General features: G+C 40.1%; 2 protein-coding genes across 15 annotated transcripts in view; one reads left to right on the forward strand and one right to left on the reverse strand.

The window, feature by feature from the left end:
• The window catches only part of INVS (inversin), a 234,741-nt gene that overhangs the window by 190,247 nt on the left and 19,368 nt on the right, over positions 1-25,126 (forward strand). For 2 of the 7 annotated variants that reach the window (XM_007968587.3, XM_007968589.3), the window contains 3 exons: positions 3,400-3,629; positions 4,740-4,814; positions 7,230-7,512. In XM_007968587.3, the coding sequence (XP_007966778.2) occupies positions 3,400-3,629; positions 4,740-4,814; positions 7,230-7,336 (412 nt within the window). In that variant the 3' untranslated portion in view covers positions 7,337-7,512. Of the gene's footprint in view, positions 1-3,399; positions 3,630-4,739; positions 5,298-7,229; positions 7,513-7,943; positions 8,248-25,126 lie in introns of those variants that run through there. The other 5 variants (XM_073021806.1, XM_073021807.1, XM_073021805.1 and 2 more) reach the window with 5 other exon arrangements.
• TEX10 (testis expressed 10) overlaps positions 8,707-25,126 on the reverse strand; it is a 50,530-nt gene continuing 34,110 nt past the window's right edge. For all 8 annotated transcript variants that reach the window (XM_073021811.1, XM_037982831.2, XM_007968576.3 and 5 more), the window contains 4 exons: positions 17,176-17,256; positions 15,375-15,556; positions 10,242-10,452; positions 8,707-8,927 (listed from right to left, as the gene is read on the reverse strand). In XM_073021811.1, coding sequence (XP_072877912.1) covers positions 8,814-8,927; positions 10,242-10,452; positions 15,375-15,556; positions 17,176-17,256 — 588 coding nt within the window. In that variant the 3' untranslated portion in view covers positions 8,707-8,813. The remainder of the gene's footprint in view (positions 8,928-10,241; positions 10,453-15,374; positions 15,557-17,175; positions 17,257-25,126) is intronic.

Raw genomic sequence — 25,126 nt, forward strand, 5'->3', positions numbered from 1 at the left:
GTCATACTCAAAAAACCTAAACCAGGGTCTGGATATAACAGATTGAGTGACTAAACCGTATTATGTAAACCTCTCTGAGCATCTACCAAGCTCAGAATACGTAGTAGGCACTGGGAGTGGGGGGTGAAGGCTGTCCTAAAAGCCTGAAACAGTGTCCCAATATACTAGAGACAAATGCTGCTGGGGGGTGATTATGGGAGGACTTGAGCGGTCTTCTTGCTACAAATGTTCACGTCTCATAATCTCTTTCATCCTGAAAGCCTCACTAGAGCCTAAATCTAAATTAGGCCTTACAGTGATGAGTGTCCAGAGAGGAGCTGGACCCATCACCAATAGGTGGGAGCTGGCCAGGCACAGTGGCTTAGACCTGTAACTCCAGCACTTTGGGAGGCTGAGGTGGGAGGATCACTTCAACCCAGGGTTATGAGACGAGATCACCCCGGGAAACATGGCCAAACCCCGTCTCAACAAAAAAATACAAAAATTACCCAGGCATGGTGGCATACGCCTGTAGTCCTAGCTAGTTGTGAGGCTGAGGCAGGAGGATCGCTTGACCCCAGGAGGTCAAGGCCAGTGAGCCATCACCATGCCACAGAACTCCAGCCTGGGCGACAGAGTGAGACCCTGTCTCAAGAAAAGAGATAGGTGGAAGTTATTTTGCCTCCGTCACTGGAGAGAGAGGAAGATGGATGGGGAGACAAGGCAAGGAAATAATGCGGGCACAGGTGTGCCAGATATCAAGGTTCCTGTCAGGAGAAAATGGAAGACGTTCTCTCCTTAACATTGGCAGGGAGAAAACAAGATGGATTCCCGGGAGGTCCAGGGAGAGGCTTCCGTTGGCATCATACCAGAGACTGCCTAACCCAGAGCCAGGTGATCTGGTTTGTGCTTGCACAGGCTTTGCAATGTGTTCTCCCTCATGTCTGTTTCAGCTCTTGGCCATTAACAAAGTCCTCCCATGCCTGACCCCATGTGATCTCCCAACCACACCAGGAAGCCACCACGACAGGGAGCAGTATCCCCATTTTTCAGACGAGAGGCAAAATTGACTTGTCCTTTTTGTCCAGATCCAGCACTTGAACCTCTGGCTAACTCGAATCCAAGGGCCTTCCCCTTACATTAGTGAAGTTAGTTTTTGCTGTGGTCAAGCTAATGGAGGTGGAGATGGGCCCCATGCACTTTGCCTGAAAACAGGATGGAGAAGACTGCCTGGTTGGTGTCATACACATCAGGGTAACCAGGAGAAGGGTGGTATTACTATTACCAATTGTTAACATACTAGTAGTTTTTATCGGACACTTGTGCCAGACACTGTTCAAACTAGTTTTACCTGGATTAATTCATGTAATCATCACCAATAACCCTGCAAGGTAGATATTGTTCTTATCCCCGTTCCACAGATGAGGAAACTGAAGCACAGAGAGGTTCATCAACTCACCAACATTACAGAGCAAGTGCCAGGGCTGGCTTTGAGCCAAGACAGTCAGCCTCTAAAGCCACAGGTGGAAATGGCCATTGCACCCCCTCGTTGGGGCAGTTATGCTGGTACATGCACTGGCTACCATCCAGATGAACTTTTTAAGTATTTTGGTTGAAATCTAGGATCTAAACAAGCTAGCAAGGTTACCACGCCAGACCTCACAGCTGCTCCCTACCTGAAATGTCTCCTTCTTCGACTGTCTGTTTGACTCCTTTGAAGAGTCAGAAGCTGACAGGTCCTGTCAAGAAGTGACCAGAGTAGCAAATGAGCCTTCAGTCATTCCCCCAAGAACAGTGGGCTTATGGTCTAACATGCCCACCTGGGTAGACAACTACACAGGCTCCCTCTGGATGTGCCATTGTGCAATTCTGATGCCCAAAGGACTTCTGGGATTGTTGCACATTGCAGAAAGCCAAGTCTGGTGACAGTAAAAACACTTTTATTAGTTCTATTATAACTACTTTTTCTATTGTAAATACAAGAGCCCGAAGTGCTGTCCTGAAAATGTGTCTGATAGCAAACCTATGCAGTGAGGGCTGGGGCAGGGGTCAGGGCTGGACACGTAAGTGCTCAGTGCAGGCTGTGGTTAGAGGGGACAGGTGCAGGATAGAGAAAAGGAGCTGGAAAACAGGCAGGGAAGGAGGGGGCAAAATGAACCTTGGGTCCTGAGAAAATGAAACTTGATCTTAAAATTGTCAGTTTAATAACCAAGTAAGGTGACATTTTAAAGAACTGAAACAGGATCCTAGACAAGCTGAACAGGAAAGGTGCTGCTGGGCCCACTGAGGGCTGACACCATTAACAGCTTCAGCCACTACCCAGGCTTCCCCACAAGTTCTGTGCCCACAGGAGCAGAAGGTATAGAAGACAGCATTTCAAATAGGAGAAACTGAATTATAGAGTGGTAGTGCCATACTTTTGTCTAGACTTGGCTTTTTGGAAATGTGGTAGGTATTCTAGTAGAGGGATGCCATGGTGTTACTCTCCAGGAAAGAAGGAAGAGTCATGTAGGCTGACTGAAATCAGCCTTTGGGGAAGGAGGGAGGGGCTAAACCACGCACTGCAAGGAGCTTTTAGCAGACTTAGGAAAAAGATTACTTCCCATTTGGTGCAGCCCAAATGGAATCACTGTAAAATCAGACATGAAGCCTGTTGCTCTCTGCAGCTACCTATAGGCTCACTGGGAATAAAGACAGATACAGATAATAAACATTGCTGCAGCTTTCCTTTGGAGGCCTCAAAGTAGTTGTGCTCAGTAAGTTTGGGAGTGCATGTAGGATAGAAAGCATCAAATAAACCCTAGATGTCAATACAGCCATCATCCCCCATCCCTCACCCACTCCAAACCCACCTCCAACACTTACCTTAGTAAAATGCAGCTCATACCTTTACCACTCTAAAGCCCCCTTTCCTCACCAAATACACAGTGCTTCCAACACATTGTGTTACTGACTTTCTGGCACAAATGCCCGTATCTCTGCTGATGCCAGTTCTGCTGCATAGAATGCCCTTCTCTGTCTGGTAAGCTCCTATTCATCTTTTAAAATCCAGCACAAACATTAGCCTTGTGAAACCTTACCAATCCATCAGTCAGTCCTGCATCTGTTTGCACAACCAGCTCCTTGCTCTTGCATGGTACTCTCATGCCACACGTCCCTCTTTACACAGCAGCCTGTCCCACTAGTCTGTGAGCTCCTTGAAGGCAAGGAATCATGATTGAATCCTAGTTCAGGAGGTGTTTGATGATGGAAAAAGAATTCCACATTCAACATGCTGCTGCCGAAATTAGGAATGGGAGCTTGAATGAACCTACCAGGAATTCAGCAAATACTACTACTATAGTTTCTAGGAATCTTAAGGAAATTTAGTTTTCTCAGTACTGTGATCTTAAAGCCTCTCTTCTCCTCTGACCCCACCAGTTACCAGCTCAGGAAGCACCTGTCCCACCTTCGACATACGAAGCAGCTTGGAGCTGGAGATGTGGACAGATGGAGGCAAAAGTGTACAGCATTACTCCTCCAGATTTGGAGGAAGGAACTAGAACTAAAACTCCCCCAAACTACTGCAGTAAGCAAGACCCCCAAGAATCCATCCAAGGGCACCTCAGGCACAAAGTCCACTAAGCACTCAGTGCTTAAGCAAATCTATGGTAACTGTCCTTCTGCCTACTTTGTAGTTCACAAGTACCCCCAGAGTGCCACATCAGAATCTGAAATGGGATTTAATTACATTGGGTAAACTTCCATTCAGATAAATTAGGTTGGTGCAAAATTAACTGTATAATTCAAAATGGTCAAAACTGCAATTAATTTTGCACCAACCTAGTATTTTTCAAGCACCAAGAGAACAGCACCATTTCGTGCCTGCCTTCCAGTGATACTGGGTCAGAATTGTTTGGTTTCATGAGGTGTTCTAGCATCTCAGCCCAGAGCACCCTCAAGCTTTACTGTTTAAACCTCTCCAGACCCCTGCTTGAGTCTCCCCCTTGCATTACCCATTTGGAGCATTCAAGACTTAGCTAGACCCTGACTTTTCCTATGCTAAGATGTTATAGGGTTGCCCACTATGAGAATGCTCAACACCCATGCACTACAGTAAATATTTGTTCAGCAGATTAACTTCTACAAATCGAAACATTTTCAGCTCTGCAAAGAGCCCATCCAAGTAGACCCAGTGGAGTTCAAGAAGCCTTGCTGGCTCAAGAGAAAAAAAGATAGCCGGGCGCGGTGGCTCACGCCTGTAATCCCAGCACTTTGGGAGGCGGAGGCGGAGGCGGAGGCGGGCGGATCACGAGGTCAGGAGATCAAGACCACGGTGAAACCCCGTCTCTACTAAAAATACAAAAAAATTAGCCGGGCACGGTGGCGGGTGCCTGTAGTCCCAGCTACTCAGGAGGCTGAGGCAGGAGAATTGCGTGAACCCGGGAGGCGGAGCTTGCAGTGAGCCGAGATCGTGCCAACTGCACTCCAGCCTGGGCAGCAGAGAGAGACTCTGTCTCAAAAAAAAAAAAAAAAAAAGAGAGAGAGAAAAAAAGATAAGCAAGGGCACCTTTAGAAAGATCTCCTACAGCATAAACTTTAACATTCTTTTAGCAAAATCTCAGAACTTTGCCCTGGGCCTACATGGTTCCACACCATACCTAACTTATCTTGACACACGCCTGCAAGCTCAAGCCTTTACCACAATAAGGAATTCAGAAGTTGGTCAGGCCAAAGCTATCCCTGGCCAAAGAAAAGTAACAGTTATTGGTTCATTTCAGGTTGTTCTCAAGAAGGGAAAATACATCATCCTACAAGATCTGTAAAAGCCTCTTCCGTGCTGCGTCTCAACTCAGGTAAGGCAGTCACTGCAAAGCAGACGGTGGGGGAGAACATGGGGAAGCGTTTTCCTTCATTTCATCCCCAAAGACAGAAGACATTAGAACAGAGATGGCCAGGGTTTTCCAATGGTCATTTGATTTCATGGGATTATTACTGTAGCCAACATCTGTCTCCCTAAGAGGCAAATTATTTTCACAACTAAAAGCTATTATTAACATTAACTCCAATAGAAACAATAAATGGGAGCTATTATTGATCACTTTTATACAGTTTTTCACATAAAGGAGAAAATAAATGAAAATACTGTCATTTTTCAAAGGAATACCTTGGGAATCCTTTATAATCCTTATGATCCCCCGTTTCCTTCTCCAAGATGGGAAGAACACCATGAAGAGGACACTGAGAGCATGTACAGCCCAGGCTCAGCTGTGCGTGATTTCCCTCATACTAGAGAAGCTCAGGGAACTTTCTTTTCAGCCGCAAGACAAGAGTTTTACTTAGTGCCCCCTCTTTCACGCCAGCATTAAATATGGGTGATAAGTTCATTGCTGTCAGCAGCTAATGCCAGGTCCAGTGTTTCTCATAGGTGGCTATGGCAACACGCTCCCCGCTGCCTCCCCGATCCACACAGTCATCCTGGAGGAACAGAGTGCAGCTGGGAAGGTGAACAATGACTGTCAGCATGAACTTTAACATTCATTTAGTTTTTGATGGGGGGCAAAAACCTGGAGGTGGGGGACAGAGTAATTACTGCCAAATCTTTAATAAGAGTTGGACAACTCAGGTAATACAGACAGACTGATCAGGGAGTGGTGGGTGGGGTAGTTAGAAACTTTGAAAGCCATCAAGGCCTACAGTCTGTTTAAAAACAACCAAAAAACACCCTTTCGTTATACCTGAGCAAATTGAAGAATCATTTCAAAAACAGAATTGTCAGATATCACTACCAGAGAAGTGGCATTTAGACAATCAAATACTAGCATAAATTAGATAACTGGATCATTTTTCACTGTCTTAAGAGAAAAACAAATCCAAGATTACCAGAAATCTTTTAAAATGGTGTTTAGCAGCATATAAATTTTTTAGTTAAGGGACCCAGAAGGGACAGAGTAAATCAATTCAAATCAAAACTTAATGGTTTCATAGGACTTCATATGAACAAGCAACTTATTTGTCCTACACATATATTTGACTGGTTTAAAATCAGACAAGGATAAAATGATCTTTTCCTAACCCCAAATTTGGGAGAACACACGGTTTTGTTAGGTTCAAGCCCACCCACATTAAGCATTAACCAGTTAACATTATTGCTCTCACCCTCCAACTTGGAGAGAGACCCCCAAGAGGTTTTAGTAGTGCCTTTACCACTTAGGAAGAAACAGAAAGGTGGATATAGCAAAATGCCAGCCTCCTTGGGCTGTTTCTCCACATGTATTTGGGAGGCAGCAAAACAATCCCTGCTCACTTCAGTCTTCTACACCCAGCCTTGCAGACCACCCACCAAGAATCTCAGCAGAGCCTTTTACTGATACACACACACACCTGGGCCTATCTCTTTAACAATAAAAGAAAACAACTCCCTTTAAAATTCCATTCCAGTGAATGGAATAACTGTGATTATTAGTATTGGTACCCCCTGTATAAATCCAGTTTATTCTTGCTCACCTACAGAGGGGTACACAGATGACAACTCCATTCAAGATACAGTGAAGACAGCCAAAAACAATAGTTCCCATTAAAATAATTTTGTGGAAGTTATAAAACCAAGAGAGAAAAATTGAGACATACGTTTGCTACTTTTTAAAACTACTAAACTTTTAATGTATTTGCTTGTATGCTCCAGAAAAAGTTAGAAGCAAAATATAGCAATATCTTCAGCAAGGTCTCTCAACCATATGGGGCCTCAGTATCATTTGTCAAAGTGTATCACTAACGTTTTCTGACTGTGGCATCCTATACATTTGTTAATTCAAAGTCATAAAAAGGCCTCAAAAATCCATTTTAAGTTTGATATTCCCATCAGCTTATCATTCATGAGGATCTGAATATTTCCTAACCTATTTCCTAGAACAGACTATTCAAAGTATAATAGGATAGTTAAAAGAGGTTACGTGTTTATGTAATGTGTTATGTGAGAGACACAGAGGGAGAATATATTTGTTATTTCAGGCAGACTGAAGACCGAGCTTCCGGTATCAGCTCCCCACGTGCCTGCTCTCTCTTGGTCAAGTCTCCCTTGAAGAGATGTCCCATATCTTGAGACTGCAGAAAATATAAAGCTATTATATTAATTCATCCTGCCTCTACAGTAAACTGGCCCATCATCCCAGGGATGGCCTAAACCTAAGTCCTTCTTCCTCAACACCAATGAACTGTTCCCTTCAGCCTTAAAATTAATAACCTTAATATCTGGTATTTGTTTTTAACAGTGAGCAACCTACAGTGCATACATCTCCTTGATAACAGTGGAAGATCAAAGAACTTTTCTTATAACCTGCAATCAGCTACTCAGCCAAAAAACAAAACAAAACCTTGACTGCCTAAGGAGGAAGACTGTGTTCGGGTGAGCTGGCATAGCTAGTGCAGAGTTCAAATTTTGTGCTGATAATCTTTTACACTTTGGGAAAACTTTACTATCTGTACCTGAAGGCTTATTCACCTAAAAATGTGTTAACTCAAAGAAAATGTCAGAATGTTTCCTTTCTGCTCTTACACAGCATTGTTTTGTCAATCGATGCAGCCTGCACTGAAAGGACCTGCATAGACTCTGTCTGTGCAAAGTGCCCAGGTGTCTGCTTTCACTGCAGTCTGTATGGTTGGAAATGGGAATTCATAATTAACAGTAAAATCTAAGGCAAACTAAGGCTGCTGGGTTGGGATTTCTGCCAGCTAGCTGGTACTGGCTTCCTGACTCAAGAGATGAACCTAAATGAGATAGGAAGCCTGTCCCATAGCAGCCTTCTTCTCACTACTTTCCTGGAATCTAATGCAACAAACTTATCACACACACCACATTCACATCCCACTGTTACTTCAAAATTAATCAGGTTTAAATTTTAGATCAGAATCATGACCCACTGTTTGCATTTAGAAATTGTACAAAAGACCATAGATACATTCTGGTGATTCCTTACATTTTACAGTTCCTACGTTAGCCTCTCAAGGCCACAAGTTGCCGCCACGTCTTCTCTGAATGGCTTTCTCAGTGCTGAATACCAACAGCCATATTACAGTATCAAGGATTCTGTCAGGTAGGGTTTACAGACCAGACTGTTCATGCAGCAGGGTGCCAACTCAGGCTTCAATGTTCTACTTGTATTTTCTGACCAACTTGCAGAAATGAGCAATCTTCTTAAAATGCCATTCCTGTTGGCAGGGAAGAATGAAACGGCACACATCCTAGCATTCTAAGAACACCTGGTTTAAATAAAATCCAGTGATCATGGACTCTTTCACATTGTTTAAGGGGAAAGCTGCTGTGGGAATATAGACAGTAGGCATAAACAGTGATATATTTTACAAGTATTTTGGGGGATGCTTTCATTTTCTACACATCAGTGCCACTTCTGTGCTAAAGTTAAGAGACAGGCAATGAAGTGTTCGCTTAAGTTAACTACCTTGGTTTTTAGTTTGCTAATTACTATAAGTCATCGTTTTTGTGATCACAAAAACACAAAGAATGAGGTCTGCCTAGATGGGATTACAAAGATTTAGCCAATTTCTTGGTACATAACAGAAGGTACCACAGGATCACTCTCTGTTTTGTAAATATTTCGCTCCTATGAAATGCACAATGCACAACACCTGTGACCATGTATCGTGTGCTAGTCCAGGAAGCCAGCATACACATTAATAGGAACTCCCAAGCATTATTTTCCTACATCAGTGCAAAGAAGGTTCGTAAACTTCTTTAAAAGTTCAGCTTTAATGACAAAAGATCTATTACATCAGTCTTTCTTCAAAATAAGATAGACGTGAATAAACAACTTCAAACAGGAGGTACCACAGCCTCTTCAATACACTGTAGCCAGTGCGCTGGGCCCTTGGGGATGCCCAGTGATATACACGTTGAAGCAGTAATGTAAGTCTGTGAGCCACTGTTCCTGAACACTTCCACTCTTCAATGTCTGGAGAGAAAAACAAGAGTAATTTGAGAATTGTACCCAAATCTCTATGCTACCTGACCGTACTTTTCACACCCAAACACAATTTCCCAGAGCTGTGGCAACTGCATCCCCGTCTATAAATTACCATAGGAAGTCTTCCAGGAAACAGGGAACTATTAATCGGGCATTACCACAGGCAGTGGAAATTCCTAGTTATATCCTCAAATGCCAACGGTTTCTTACTGAGTGTGTTCCCTCCTGCACATGCTAGAGACTAATGAAATTTCACCACCAACCGTCCCTTCACCCTTGCCTCCCCCTCTTGCCATTCTAGTGTCTCATGATCTTTACCCCAATGCCAACTGAGAATAACTCTACAGGGCCAACCAACAATTTCTGTCAATCTCTTCTTTACAGAAATGGGCTGATTCTCCAGTCTGGGAATAATCCAAGCTCTTGATTTTCTTCCCTTCACTATTTCTGAATTATTCCACTGCCACTTCCATTACCCCTACAAAGGCTACTGAGAAAATTCTAATGAGCACCTGTGTTATATGCATGTAAAAGCACTATTACTTCAAAGTATTACTACAAATCTCAAGGGACAACCTGCAAATCAAACTATACAAAACACCTTTTTAACCCCCCCAAACTAAAATCACCAAAGGAATCCTAAACAACAGAGCTGTCCCTGCCAGACACAGCTGAAGGCAGAGAGCCAACCATTAGACAAAGCTGAAGTCTGCAACTACTTCTGATTTTCTTACTTTCCAGTGAACTAAGTGACTAGAAATTGGCCTGAAGTTTATTCCTGCTAATTTCCTTAATGACAACATTTACTGAACACTTTACAAATGTCAGGTATACTAAAAAATTTACTTTGGTTATCTCCTTTAATGATCACCAAAACACAATAAAGTTGGCATTATTCCCATTTTTCTAGATAGGAAAACAAGCTTGGATAGGTAAGAAAGAAAGAAAAAAACTTGCCCAGCTGTCACAGTTCATTAATAGAGTCTGTATTACAGTCTAGGTAGGAATGACTCTGATGCCCTTACCTTTTCAAACTAAACTAAGCTTTGTCACCTTCATTTAGTTTGATTATTTTAAGACTTTTATTACCAGTTCTGGAATAACAGACACACACCCCCCGTTAAGTTACAGTCAGGTGCTGGACAGCACAGGAGACCCTGAGAAACTACCACACTGGGATTAATTCCTGGACTCAATATATGGGATCTCTTTCCTCCCTCAAAACACACTTCCCTCCCATGCCCCTGTCATAAATTCATTCTTATGCTAATATTGCAAAGCCTCTGGTACCATGCTTCTTACCGTGATATTCTTGATGATCTGCTGCACCAAGATCGCATTGGTCAACATATGAGTCCTGAGAGGTGCATGCTGAAGCAGCAGTCGAAGCAGCTGGCCCACAACAGGCAGCTCCTCAGGCCCAACTCTGTTCACCCGCAGGCTCTGCAGCATCAACCTGAGGACTCGAGGCAAGAGAGCCAGGATGGAGACACAGACCCCCCACAGCTTGTCCCTAAAATAACAGCGACAGAAATGAGTCAGTGAGCAAATGCACACAGGAAAAGCCCCCACTTTCCATGTCCCCCCAAACTGAAATGTCCCTTTAAGAAACATGTTTTCCAATAACATTTAAGCTGAGAGCCAACCTAGGAATACATCTAACCAAGGAGGTGAAAGATCTCTACAAGAAAGACTACAGAACACTGCTGAAAGAAATCACAGATGACACAGATAAATGGAAAAACATTGCATGCTCATGAATTGGAATAATCAGTATTGTTAAAATGGCCACACTGCTCAAAGCAATCTACAGATTCAACTGTATTCCTATCAAACTACCAACATCATTCTTCACACAATTAGAAAAAAATATTCTAAAATTCATATGAAACCAAAACAAGAGTCAGAATGGCCAAAGCAATCCTAAGCAAAAACAACCTGACTTCACACTATACTACAAGGCTACAGTAACTAAAACAGCATGGTAATGGTAGAAAACAACAGACACATAGACCAGTGGAACAGAAAAGAGAACCCAGAAATAAAGCCACATACCTACAACTATCTCATCTTCAACTCAGCTGACAAAAACAAGCAAAAGGGCAAGGATTCCCTATTCAATAAATGGTGCTGGGACAACTGGCTATCCTTTTGTAGAAGAATAAAAATGGATCTCTATCTTTCATCATATACAAAAAATTAACTTGGCCAGGCATGGTGACTCACACCTGTAATCCCAGCACTTTGGGAGGCTGAGGCAGGTGGATCATGAGGTCAAGAGATAGAGACCATCCTGGCCAACATGGAGAAACCCTGTCTCTACTAAAGATACAAAATTAGCTGGGCATGGTGGCATGCGCCTATAGTCCCAGCTACTTGGGAGGCTGAGGCAAGAGAATTCTTGAACCCGGGAGGCGGAGGTTGCAGTGAGCCAAGATCACACCACTGCACTTCAGCCTAGCAAAGAGCAAGACTCTGTCTCAAAAAAAAAATTAACTCAAGATAGATTAAGAATTCATTACTAAGTCCTCAAAAGCAATTGCAAAAAAAAAAAAAAAAAAAAAAAAAAAGACAGGTGGGACCTAATTAAACTGAAGAACAAGAGAAACTCTCCACATTTCAGTAAACATGGTGTTTTTCACTAACATTTAGGCTAAGAGCCAAATCAAGAACAATGAACATCATTCTCTTGGTATCTTTATAGAGCAAAATGTTTATGGTAGAGACAGGTGACCCTGCAGCTAGCCTAACCACATTCTACAAGTGTTAATTAGATAGTGCAATATTTATATGGACCTAGAGTCCACTGACTATGAAAGGCTCTGACTTTGTTGCAGCTTCTTTACCAGGAGCGTATAATCCTCCTAGTTCCCAAATCTTTCTAAGAGAACCTCACTACCTCCAGGTCTAGAGGGAGCAGCCCTTTCACCATATAACCAATTTCCCTGACTCCACATATGGTAATTCCATCTATGGTGAATAGTGAATCCATTCTAGGCCAAATAGATACTCTTATGCAGAGCCCAGCAGGGACAGTCATGTGCAAGGAGAAAAGAGAAAGCCGGGCCGGGCGCAGTGGCTCAAGCCTGTAATCCCAGCACTTTGGGAGGCCGAGACGGGCAGATCACGAGGTCAGGAGATAGAGACCATCCTGGCTAACACGGTGAAACCCCATCTCTAATAAAAAAAAAAAATACAAAAAACTAGCCGGGCGAGGTGGCGGGTGCCTGTAGTCCCAGCTACTCGGGAGGCTGAGGCAGGAGAATGGCATGAACCCGGGAGGCGGAGCTTGCAGTGAGCTGAGATCTGGCCACTGCACTCCAGCCTGGGCTACAGGCTCCAAAAAAAAAAAAGAGAGAAAGCCGGACTGCAGACGTAGCTAACGCAAAGGCACAGAGATACAGACTACACAAACTAGAAGAAAAATAGAGTAAGCTGCTTTGTCCGTTGCTAAATTTCTAATTCCTAGCCCTTGAGTTTTACAAGTTACTCCTGTAATAATCAATATTTTCATTTTCTACTTTTCTTAATTTGAGTGGATTTCAAATAACCACAGACCTTTAAAAAAAAGATAGCCAACCTCAAGGCCAGATGGGTGAAACCTCTAGGTGACAGAAACTATAACAAAATTCATATAAAGATACCCAGTCATACAAAACTGTATGTGGGATTTTAGGGCTAGGATTTTCAACAGTCAAGAGTACTGGAAGCTGAGGCTTCAAAACCCAGGTATGGAAGGCAGGGAGTTTGAACTATGATCCTTGCATAAAATGGGAAGCCAGGAAAACGCAAATGTCAAACTATCCTACAGGGAGGTCTACAAACCTCCACAGAACTCCCACAAAAGACACCTTAGGGAAAAGGTATGCAGCCCAAAATATACAAGTCTGTTCAACTTGCTCCCTAAAATAAGGGAGAATGCCCACACCGGAGAAAAAAGGAGCTAATGGAACTAACAAGAACTTTAAAGAAACACCAGTAAACCAAGAACAAGCAAGAATGACAAAATACCAAATGAAAATCCAAAACAGAAACAAATCCAAAAGAACACAAAACAATAATTGATGAAATAAAATCTCAGTAGGAGGATTAAGTAAAAGAATTAGCAAATTAAAAGATTTTTAAGAGATAAAGAAGACAGAATAAAAAGCTCCCTATGTTTAAAAGGAGTTTTTACAAGAAAATAGAAACAATGGGGGAAGATGGTTAGAAATTAATAACAACTTTCCAGACTTGAAGAAAAAAAATTGAATCTTTGTATTATGGAAGCACACTATGTCTCGGGCAGGATAAATAACAAACCTACACTAGGACACATCCTGATCTGCAACACACTGAAGATGAAGAGAAAACAGTAAAAATATAGATTACTACCTATAAGATTACTGCCTACAAACTAAGAGGGCTCAGACTAATAGCAGATTTTTCATCAGTAACACTGAGGCAAGGAGACAATAGAACAGTATCTTCAAGGCACAGCAGACACAGTACTAAACAACTCAATTTGGTCAAACCTAACTTTCTGGCCAGCATTTGTGAAATCAAAGGCTCCCCAGTAATTTGACTAGCACTCTCATCATTTTGTAATCTTATAAACACCTTCTCCAGTGGGGAAGAAATAACCCAAATGGGAATTTTAGTACCTAAGACTTTGGCTGCCAACTGTGCCTAATATCCTAGTAATGTCAACCTTTCCAGTACCCAGTATAGAACACCTCTAAAACTGGGCATTTTAAACAGGCAAACAAGTATTACACACACTTAATTTTGTTCATTCCAGCCACATGAAGTCAAAGGATGTTTCTCTATAAGAGACTATAATAGATCTTTGAAACTTTGCATGAAGTTGTTTTAGGAGCCGTACTTCAAGTGACAGGAAATAACAAATAGCAATACACACATTTCATTAAGTGGGGATTTTATAAAATCTCTAGAACCCTAAGAAGTTCCTTGCTACTTATAAAGCCTTTTCTTGACCTGTCAGACCTAAAGTTTGATGATGTATAAGAAAACTATCATCAAATTTATGTTATGCATAAATTTTATAGTATATTTAAAGTGAAATACACAATTTTTTCTATACACATACTCTTACTGGAAAAAATTTGAATGCTGACAATAAAATGGCTAAGTTATAGTACATGCATGTAACAGAATACTACAGAGCAGACTGAGCAAACTATGGCGACAGGCCAAATCCAGCCCATGACAAGTATTTGTAAATAGTTTTACTGGAACACAATCATACTCATTTATTTACATATTATCGATTGATGCTTTCACACTACCATGGTAGTGTTGAGTAGCCATGACAGAGACCTTAATGGTCTGCAAAACCTAAAATATTTACTAACTGACCCTTTATAGAAAGAAGTTTGCTGAACCCTGGTATGGAGAAATAAAAATGAATGAAATACAACTAAATGAATCAACTTCAACCAATCTCAAAAGCAATGCTGAGAGAATCAAATCACAAAATATACATGCAGTGTAATTCCCATTACAAAAAATCCACAAATAATGCAAAACAAATATGATACTGTTTAAAAATGCACATAAAACCATTTTTTTATAAAGGTAATGAAGTTGATCAACACCAAAGTGATCTGGGGCAGAGGGGTACGTAAAAGACATTTAACTATGCAGGGTACATTAACAGTATATGTGCTGATGATATTCTATATCGGAACCTTGGGGTTGGTTAAAAATGGAGGCTCAGTTTATAATTACCTTTTAAACTACATACATGTTTTTAATACATTCAGTATATGTATTTTCATGTCATTTGAAAGTTCAAAAAAGGCACACATCAAAACATTAACAGCAGGTGACAGAATATTTGCCAACCTGTTAGCAGGTTTTAAAACCTTCTACAATGAACTTTTAATGGGCACACCAATAAGAATACAAACATAAAATACTTTTTAAAATGAAAGTAAAATCTTCCCAACTATGCTAAAAGCTCTAGCCTGAATATTATATACAAGCAAAAGTACTAATTAAAAACATTAGCATCTTAGAAACATTTCCTTAAATCCAAGATTTTAAAATTCCCACTCTGGCTAGCTCTAATGAAGCTCAAAACAAAATACAAAGGTTTGTACTAATAGCCCATCCTCCTAAGGGTAGAATTATTTTTCTTGCTAAACTTACAGCAATGTTAATAAAAGAAACCTCACAAAAAATTTTATAATGCCATCTAACTTTTCAAATTTGTAACTTAAAGGGGAAAAAAACGAAAAACAAAATTTTCACAACAACACAAAGGGGATTCGTGAAGGAACAAAGAAAAAGCTAGCCAGGCTGACACAAACTCTCTGAAAGAGACTTTAAGGTATTTGTATAACCTAATTATCTTTAACTGTCTCTATTATTATTTGGTTGGGGGAGGGAGAACAGTAGGAAAATTAAGGTTGAAGAATAAAAAATAATTACCTTTTTCTTAGATGTTCTGCTTCCCCCTTCTCTATAGTGAGCAGAAAATAAAGAAGACTGTAGCAACAAGAAGCCAGAAATGGCAGCAGAGTCTCACTAACTACACAAGTATGATCCAGAAGCTTACAGATAACACCAAAAACACAGCCAGCCGTGCTGTCAGGAATTACAGTCAACCCAACCTAAGCAGAGAAAAACAAGATTAATTACCTCTTCAAAACAGCCCCCCTCCTGCAAATAAAACCAAAACCTATTAATTCACGATTAACTGTACATCATTTCTACTGAAAACTTATATATACCTAACACATGCCACCTGCCACACCTTAAGGTCCTGTTTTTCTTTGAGAATTTAATCTCTAAATTAAATGACTTTGAAAACATGCAAACACAAGAAGTGCTATTAACCCAATCCACTGTCTGCCCTTCATGACAAAGTCTTCTGAATTTTCTATAAAATGTCTACTGCTGGTTAGAAATAACTATTTAAAGGGATTATTTCATGTACTCAAAATCTGAGTACCAACAATCACACTTAAAAATTTTTTAATTATTCAGGCTGGAAAACTTGCATGTGGCACCACTCCTATGCCAGGTAATTAAATGTATAAATAGCTCATTTTAAAATTAGCCTTCCTCTGCACTTTGATTTAGTCATTCAGACATGAATAAACATACCTCTACTGGAGTCAGTAAAAGATATTACTATAGTTAACATCTGACTGCTTCACTGCCAAGAAACCCAGGAAAGGTCATTAGGGTTTGTTAATTCATCTAGAATGTACTGTATGCATTGTCATTAAGGTACAGTCTAACTTGTTACTATATATATTATACATGGTTTCAATCTCCTGGAGACTACTGTTGGGTAATGATTTTAGAAAGTCTGCAAACTCTGATGTCTTAACCTCCTCCACAGGCTGTGTGAAAATAGTGGCCAAGACTGTCTGGCATATCGATCTTTTACTAGAATAATGAATGTAGTCAAAGGAGAGTCTAATTCTCCAGAGTGGAGGTAGAGAAAAAAAAAGTGGGCATTGTTGATGACACAGGGATAAGGATTGGAAGTTGGACATCAGGGAGAAGGTACCAGGAATTCAAAGCAGTACTCTCTTCCAACTCAAGGGAAATAACATTTTAAAAGAGAAAAAGGAGTCTGGATGTGCCTGTATTTTATCCAAACAAGTGTGTTTCTCAAAGATATAATTTGGGAGCCCTGCTTTATACTATTATACATTACAATAAAAAGCCAAAGAGAAAGAGTATAAACACTGGAGGAAGTTAAAAGCAACTACAGAGGTATATCTAATGTGGATTTAATACCAATGGAAATGAGACATCCAATATCAAGTAACAGGCCAGTCTCAGGGTTGAGTCTACAGCTTCCAGGGATCACACCTTGTGCCAGGTTAGATATGTGCCTACTTTGGACCCCAAACCTTCTAGGTGGAACCCAGACTGCAGTCTAGATGTGTAATTCTCAATACACTGAGGCCAAGTACATGCGAATTACAGAAGCTGGAAAGGATTTGAAGTTTAATTTTCAGGTCCCTTATTTCACTGATTTAGAAAAGTGAGGCCCTAAGAAGAGATTTTTCCCAAGGTCACTCAGAATTAAATTAATAACAGCCAGGAAAAATACCAAGATTCCTCAGTTCTTGCCAATGCATCATGCTGCAAGAGGCTATGGTATCATTAAGCTTAGAATTCCAGATACACTATTTCTGGGGCTATGGTAAACTCTATTCTAACCAATGCATCTTGTGTTCATTCTTAAGAGAAAAAGTTGAAGGATACTTACCAAATGCTTACTGATGGCACTTTGCAGGATGTCAAAGTTCTGACTTCGGGCAGGAATAACCAATAAACTGTGAAAAACTGCCTGTCAGAAAAGGAGAAAACCAGTAACCAAATCAGAACATTTTAGGTCAGAAACAAGTTCAACAGATTTTTTTTTTTCTCTGAGACAGATTTTCACTCTGTCACCCAGGCTGGAGTGCAGTGATGCAATCTCAGCTCACTGCAACCCCCATGACCTGGCTCAAGCAATCCTCTGGCCTCAGCCTCCCAAGTAGCTGGGACTACAGGCGCACACCACCACGCCCGGCTAATTTTTGTATTCTTAGCAGAGATGGGGTTTCACCATTTTGCCCAGGCTCGCCTTAAACTCCTGGATTCAAGCAACCCACCTACCTCAAGACTCCCAAAGTGCTAGGATTACAGGTGTGAGCCACTGTGCCCAGCAACAGATTCTTTTAATACTTACTTGCTCTACATATTTATAGGAAACATGTAACAAATTACTCTGAAGATGTAAATGTCAAAGATCAAACAAATAGACCTTAATATTAGGCCTAATTTTCCAAATAATTCATCTACTAATCATTTATTGAATACTGAGCTAGCCCCTATTAGGTGCCATGCACAGGAATAAAAGAATGAGAAACCTTGTCTTCTTTCTCATACCCCTCAAGTGGCTTACAGTCTACCAACATGGAGACTGTACAGTAAGTCCTCACTTAACAACTTTAGCAGGTTCTTGTAAGCTATGACTTTAAGCAAAACAATGTATAATGCAATCATTTTTCCCCCCAATCAACATTATTAAAAAATAATAAGCCAGCCTGGTGGCTCATGACTGTAATTCTAGCACTTTGGGAGGCCAAGGTAGGAGGACTGCTTGAGCCCAGGAGTTTGAAACCAGCCTGGTCAACATAGTGGTACCTCATCTAGAAGAAAAAAAAAAAAAGTTGGGCCAGATGTGGTAGCACGTGCTTGTGGTACCAGTTACTCAGGAGGTTTAGACAGGAGGATCGCCTGAGCCCAAGTGGTTGAGGCTGCAGTAAGCCATGATGGTGTCACTGCACTGTAGCCTGGATGACAGAGTGAGACACTGTCTCCAAAAAATATGTTATTCAAGGACCTGCTGTATATGTCATTTCCGTTTCCTAAAGAACCTACTGAGGATATTAAGTAAAGGCATACTGTATTTCTATTGAGTGCTACAACAGAAAGATCTGAGTGATATGAACAAAAGGGCTAACAAAAGCTCTTTTTGCCCACCTGATAGAGAAATGTATCACAGAAAAATATTTATGACCCAGAAAATACAAATATCCTGTTCAATTTATTCATGACACTGCCTCCTATTCTCTAAAGGTAAAAAAGAAATCTGCACAAAAAGTAGAGTTAGAAGTAAAACCCCTAGTATTTTTAATTTCCTAAGTTCTCAGATAAACAAGAGGAGTCAAGAACAGTACTAAGTCCTTCACAGATACCAGTCACAGCACAAACTCCCAGAATCTGATACAGTATACTATCAAAAATGAAATATTTAAAAACATCATATGAAAAAAGAATGGGGGAAGGAAGAATATCACTCTAGGAAGAGATCAGTCAATTAAGTTCAAGAGAGCTGTCATCTAGCCCTGAAAAATCAAGACTTTTTGTACTTTGTTATTTACAGATTTGAGAGTGGGGGCAGGGATCAACAGATCTATACATTATTTCTCTGTAAAGTATCTTATAGATATTCCCCAGATAATTTATTTGGTAACTTTTTCTTTTATACCTATAAGTAACAATCAGAAAAAACTCATTTCCAAGGCCATCTTCCTACTTCAAAACAAACATGGTGAATATTTTTATTAATCAAAGGTAAACCACATTTGAAAAGTGCACATTCAATAATAACCACTTCATCACTTCCCTTCTGCCTCCCCTTGCTGCCCTAAACGATTCAGTTCTAAAGCCAATGGGTGGGGCCAAACTAGGTAAACTTTGGCACTGGATTTGGCAGGAGTGCTGAGATGGCCCAGAGTAGACAGCCTGCAAGAACCAGAGTCCAAATGGAGTGACATGAGAGGGGTGGGAGCAAAGGAAGACTAATTACAGAGAAGCTGATCAAGTAAATATATTAAGTATAACTGGAGCCAGCTTTCTATCAGAGAAAGCAGGTACAAAAAAGAAACAGGATATAACTAGAATAAACTCTGTGGTGTTGAATGATTACTTTATGTCCAGTAAGAAGATACGGGAGAAGCAACACCCAACAGCAATAAGCACACCTAAATTCCACATGTTGGTTTCTAAATTCCATTCTCCACTGTTCTTTGCAGAAAACTGGTCTGCCATAACTACTCTAATATAATCTTCTCTTTCACAAATAGGAGACCACCTGAACTCTCCCCAAGTATCATACCAAGAAAGTTACATGTGCTACCATACCCATAAGAAGCTGAGCTTTCCCTGAGAACTTACAAGTCACCATACAGACCCTGAGGGATAAAAGCAAGCTGAAAACCTAAAATAAATGTAAGATTTCAAGACCTATAAGTAAATACAGTACCAGGCACTATGGGTAATAAAATGAGGATGTCATTGGCATGACCCTAGCATTGTGACCAGAGTCAAACAAAGCCATGAGAGAAATAAGTTAAATAACTATAAAAGATATAGTCCCTAGAGATAGGAAGAACATGAAGAGAATTCAAAATAAAATGAAAATATCAAGTTAATAAATTAATTGACACACCACCAACAATAAAAAAATAATTAGGTTGTAACTTGAACTGAGAGACTACCCTGTTGAGAACACTGTCAAAACCGGCTAACAAAAAATAAAATCAGCCAGGAGAGAATATTACTTCAGATTTTGCATGAAAAAAATGAAACCAATATTACTTAGGATGGCATAATTTTGCATTCTCACTGGACAAGCACCTTTGAATGTTAAGAAATAGCAGCCAGGCACAGTGGCTCATGCCTGTAATCCCAGCACTTTGGGAGGCCAAAGCAGGTGCATCACCTGAGGTCAGAAGTTCAAGACCAGCCTGGCCAACATGGTGAAACCCCGTCTCTACTAAATATAAAAAATTAGCCGGGCATGGTGGCAGGCGCCCGTAATCCCAGCTAGTCGGGAGGCTAAGGCAGGAGAATCGCTTGAACCCAGGAGGCAGAAGCTGCAGTGAGCTGAGATTGTGCCATTGCACATCAGCCTGGGCAACAAGAGTGAAACTTGGTCTCAAAAGAAAAGGAAAGAAATTTAAGAAATAAAGAATAGGCTCAAGCACGGTGGGTCACGCCTGTAATCCCAGCACTTTGGGAGGCCAAGGCAGGCAGATCACTTGAAGTCAGGAGTTCAAGACGAGCCTGGCCAACACGGTGAAACCCTGTCTCTACTAAAAATACAAAATTAGCCAGGTGTGTGGGCTCATACCTGTTAATCCCAGCTACTCAAGAGGCTGAGGCAAGAGAATCGCTTGAACCCAGGAGGCGGAGGCTGGCAGTGAGCTGAGACTGCACCACTGCACTCCGGCTTGGGCAACAGACAGAGTGAAACGATGTTTCCGGAAAAAAAAGAGAAAAAGGAGAAACAAATAGGTATGTAATGTAGTCTTCTTTTCTCTGCTGTGTCCCTGTATAGTTTTGGTATCATGTGATACTGGTATCACAGAATGAATTAAGGAGAATTCCCTCTTCCCTCCTTGATTTTTGGAAACAATTTCACGAGAATGGGTATTAGTTCTTCTTTGTACATTTGGCAGAATTCACCTGTGAATCCATCTGGTCCTGGGCTTTTCATTCTTTGGAGATCTTTTTTTTGAGATGGAGTCTCGCTCTGTCACCCAGGCTGGAGTGCAGTGGCACGATCTCGGCTCACTGCAACCTCTACCTCCTGGGTTCAAGCGATTCTCCTGCCTCAGCCTCCCAGGTAGCGGGGACTACAGACGCATGCCACCACACCTGACTAACTTTTGTATATTTAGTAGAGACAGGGTTTCACCATAGGTGAGGCTGGTCTTGAACTCCTGACCTCGTGATCCTCCCGCCTCAGCCTCCCAAAGTGCTGGGATTACAGGCATGAGCCACTGTGCCCAGCCTGGAGATTTTTTTATTACCAATTTAACCATACTACTCATTATTGGTCTGTTCAGATATTCTGTTTCATCCTGGTTCAACTTGGGGGAGTTGTATGTTTCCAGGAATTTATCCATTTCCTCTAGATTTTTCAGTTTGTAGGTGTATAGTTGTTTGTAATAGTCCCTGTGGTATCAGTTGTTATGTCTCCTTTTCATTTCTGTTTTTGTCTATTTGGATCTTCACTATTCTTGCTTAGTCCAGCTACTGGCTATCAATCTTATCTTTTTGAAGAACCAACTTTGCATTTTGTTGACCCTTTGTATTGTTTTTTGATCTCTATTTCATTTAGTTCTGCTCTAATCTTTGTTATTTCAAGTCTTCTGCTAATTTTGGGCTTGGTTTGTTCTTACTTTTCGTTCCTTAAGGTACAATGTTAGGTTGTTGATTAGTAATCTTTCTACTTTTTTGATGTAGACATTTAATGCTACAAATTTCCCTCTCAGCACTGCTTTTCCTGTATCTCACGGGTTTTAGTATGATTTGTTTCCATTTTCAATTGTTTCTAAAATGTTCTGTATTTCTATTTTAATTTCTTCAGTGACTCAATAATTGCTCAGGAGCATGTCATCGTTCAGGTGTATGTTTTTTAATTTTGCAATATTTCTATGCAAAGTGATGTATTTGCATCATTTGTAAAGTTCCTCTTGGTACTGATTTCTTATTTTATTCCACTGTGGTCTGAGAAGATACTTGGTATAATTTTGATTTTTTAAAATTTGTTGGGACTTGTGACCTACCATATGGTCTATCTGGGAGATCGATAGTTGTATGTGATGATGAGAAGAATGCATATTCTGCAGTTTGTTGAGTAGAATGTTCTATAAATGTCTGTAAGGTCCACTTGGTCTAAAGTTCAACTTAAATCCAATGTTTCTTTGTATTTTCTTTCTCAATGATCTAATGCTGAGAGTGGGGTGTTACAGCACCCCACTATTATTGTATTGCCATGTATTTCTTCCGTTAGATCTAGTAATACTTATGGAATCTGGATGCTCTGGTGTTGGGTGCATATATATTTAGAATTGTTGTATCCTCTTGCTGAATTGATCCCTTCATCATTATATAATGATTTTCTTTGTATTTTTTAAACCTGTTTCTGATTTGAAGTCTGTTTTACCTGTAAAAGTATAGCTACTCCTGCTCACTCTTGGTTTCTGTTTGTATGAGTATCTTTTACCACCTCTCCAATCCCAACTTTCAGCCAATAAATTGCTATTTGGCTTTCAGAGTTTTTTTGCTTTTTCCTTTCAGCACTTTGATTATGCCATCCCATTCTCTTTTGGCCTGTAAGGTTTCTGCTAAAAAGTCTGCTGTTAGTCTGATGGGATTTTCTTTATAAATGACTAGACACGATTCTCTTGCTGATTTTAGAATTCTCTCTTTCATTTTGACTTTAGACAGTCTGATTATAATATGTCATGATGAAGTCCTTTCTGCAATGTATTCTCCTGAGGACTGCTGGGCCTTCTGAATCTGGATGTCTAAATCTCCTGCTAGGCTTGGAAAGTTTTCACCAATTACTTGGTTGGCTAGGTTTTCTAAACTTTAAATCTTTCTTCCCCTTGGGAATACCAATAATTCATAAGCTTAGTCACTTTACATAAGTCCCAAATGTCCTGGAGGCTTTGTTCATTCTTTTACTCCCTTATGAACACAGACACAAAATTCCTCCACAAGATACTTGCAAATCAAATCTAAAAGTACATCAAAGATAATATACCATGATGCAGGGTTTCTATCTCAGGGGTGCAAGAATGGTTCAATATACACAAATCAATAAATGTGATACTTCACATGAACCAAATTAAGGACAAAAACCATATGATCATTTCAAAATACACAAAAAATGCATTTGATAAAATTCAGCATCCCTTCATGATAAAAACCCTCAACAAACTCGGCACAGAAGAAACATACCTCAAAAGTAATAAAGGCCATCCATATATGACAAACCCACAGCCAACATCACACTGAATGAGGAAAAGTTGGAAAGATTTCTTGTAAGAAATGGAACAAGACAAGGATGCCCACTTTCATCATCCTATTCAACACAGTACATGACATCCTAGCCAGAGCAATCAGGCAAGAGAAAAAAAAGACATCTAAATTGGAAAAGAGGAAGTTGAATTATCCCTGTTTGCTGATACGATTATTTTTTAAGACATGGGGTCTCGCTCTATTGCCCCAACTGGAGTGCAGTGGCACAGTCATAGTTCACTGCATCCTCAAACTCCTGGGCTCCAGCTATCCTACTGCCCCAGCCTTCCAAGTAGAGGTATTACAGGTGCATGCCACCATATCCAACTAGATGGTATGATCTTATATCTAGAAATGAATTCAAGATACAAGATCAACATACAAAAATCAGTAATTTCTATATACCAATAACTAGTTCAGAACAAAATCAAGAAGGCAATCCCACTTATAATAGCTACAAAAACAAACAAACCTAGGAATATATTTAACCAAGGAGGTAAAAGAGCTCTACAAAGAGAACTAGAAAACACTGATAAAAGAAAATGTAGATGACACAAATGAAAAAACATTCAATGTTCAGATAGGAAAATTGACATCATTAAAATGACAACACTATCCAAATTAATCTTTAGAGTAAATGAAACTGCTATCAAAATACCAATGTCATTTTTCACAAAATTAGAAAAAAAAATCCTAAAATTAATATGGAACCAAAACAAGAGCCTGAATAGCCAAAGCAATACTAAGCAAAAAGAGCAAAGCTGGAAGTATCACATTCCCTGTGATACTTTACATTACCTACAAGGCTGTAGTAAACACAACAACATGGTACTGGTATAAAAACAGATGCACACATCAAGGGAACAGAGTAGAGAACCCAAAAATAATGGCACATATTTATAACCAACTCAGCTTTGACAAAGTCAACAAGAACTACTGTGGAGTCAGGACAACTTTTACCATAGGTGCTGGGAAAACTGGAATGTCATGCAGAAAAATGAAACTGGATCTCTCTTACAATATACAAAAATCAACTCGAGATGGATTAAACACTTAAATGTAAGATATGAAACTACAGAAATACTAAGAACCTAGAGAAAACTCTTCTGGACATTGATCTAGACAAATAATTCATGACTAACAGCCCAAAAGCACAAGCAACAAAAACAAAAATAGACAAATAGGACTTCATTACACTAAAAAATTTCTACACAGAAAAATAATTACCTAAGCAAACAGAAAACCTGCAGAATGGGAGAAAATATAGGCAAACCATGCATCCAACAGGAGACTAATACCAAAAATTTACAATGCAAGGAACTTAAGCAACAGCAAAAAATCAAATAACCACATTAAAAAGTAGACAGGATATGAATGGGTATTTTTCAAGATGACAAATTGGCCAAAAAGGCACACATGAAAAAATGCTCAACATCATTAATCATCAGAGAAATACAAATTAAAATCACAAAGAGATATCATCTTACACTAGTCAGAATGGCTATTAAGAAGACAAAGGGAACACTTATACACTGTTGGTTGAGAATGTCAATTAGTACAACCCCTGTGGAAATCAGTGGAAAGATTTCTCGAATAACTGAAAATAGAACTACCACTCGATCCAGCACGCCTGTTACCGTGTATGTACCCAAAGGAAAAGAAATAATTACATCAAAAAGATACCTATGTTTATTGCAGGACTATTCACAATTCACAATAGCAAACATATGGAATTGACCTAAATGTTCCAACATATGCGTGGATAAAGAAAATGTGATATTTACACACAATGAAATACTATTTAGCCATAGAAAAGAATAAAATCATGCCTTCTGCAGCAACATGGATGTAAC

This window comes from Chlorocebus sabaeus, chromosome 12 (assembly GCF_047675955.1).
Source record: "Chlorocebus sabaeus isolate Y175 chromosome 12, mChlSab1.0.hap1, whole genome shotgun sequence".
Classification (NCBI taxonomy): domain Eukaryota; kingdom Metazoa; phylum Chordata; class Mammalia; order Primates; family Cercopithecidae; genus Chlorocebus; species Chlorocebus sabaeus.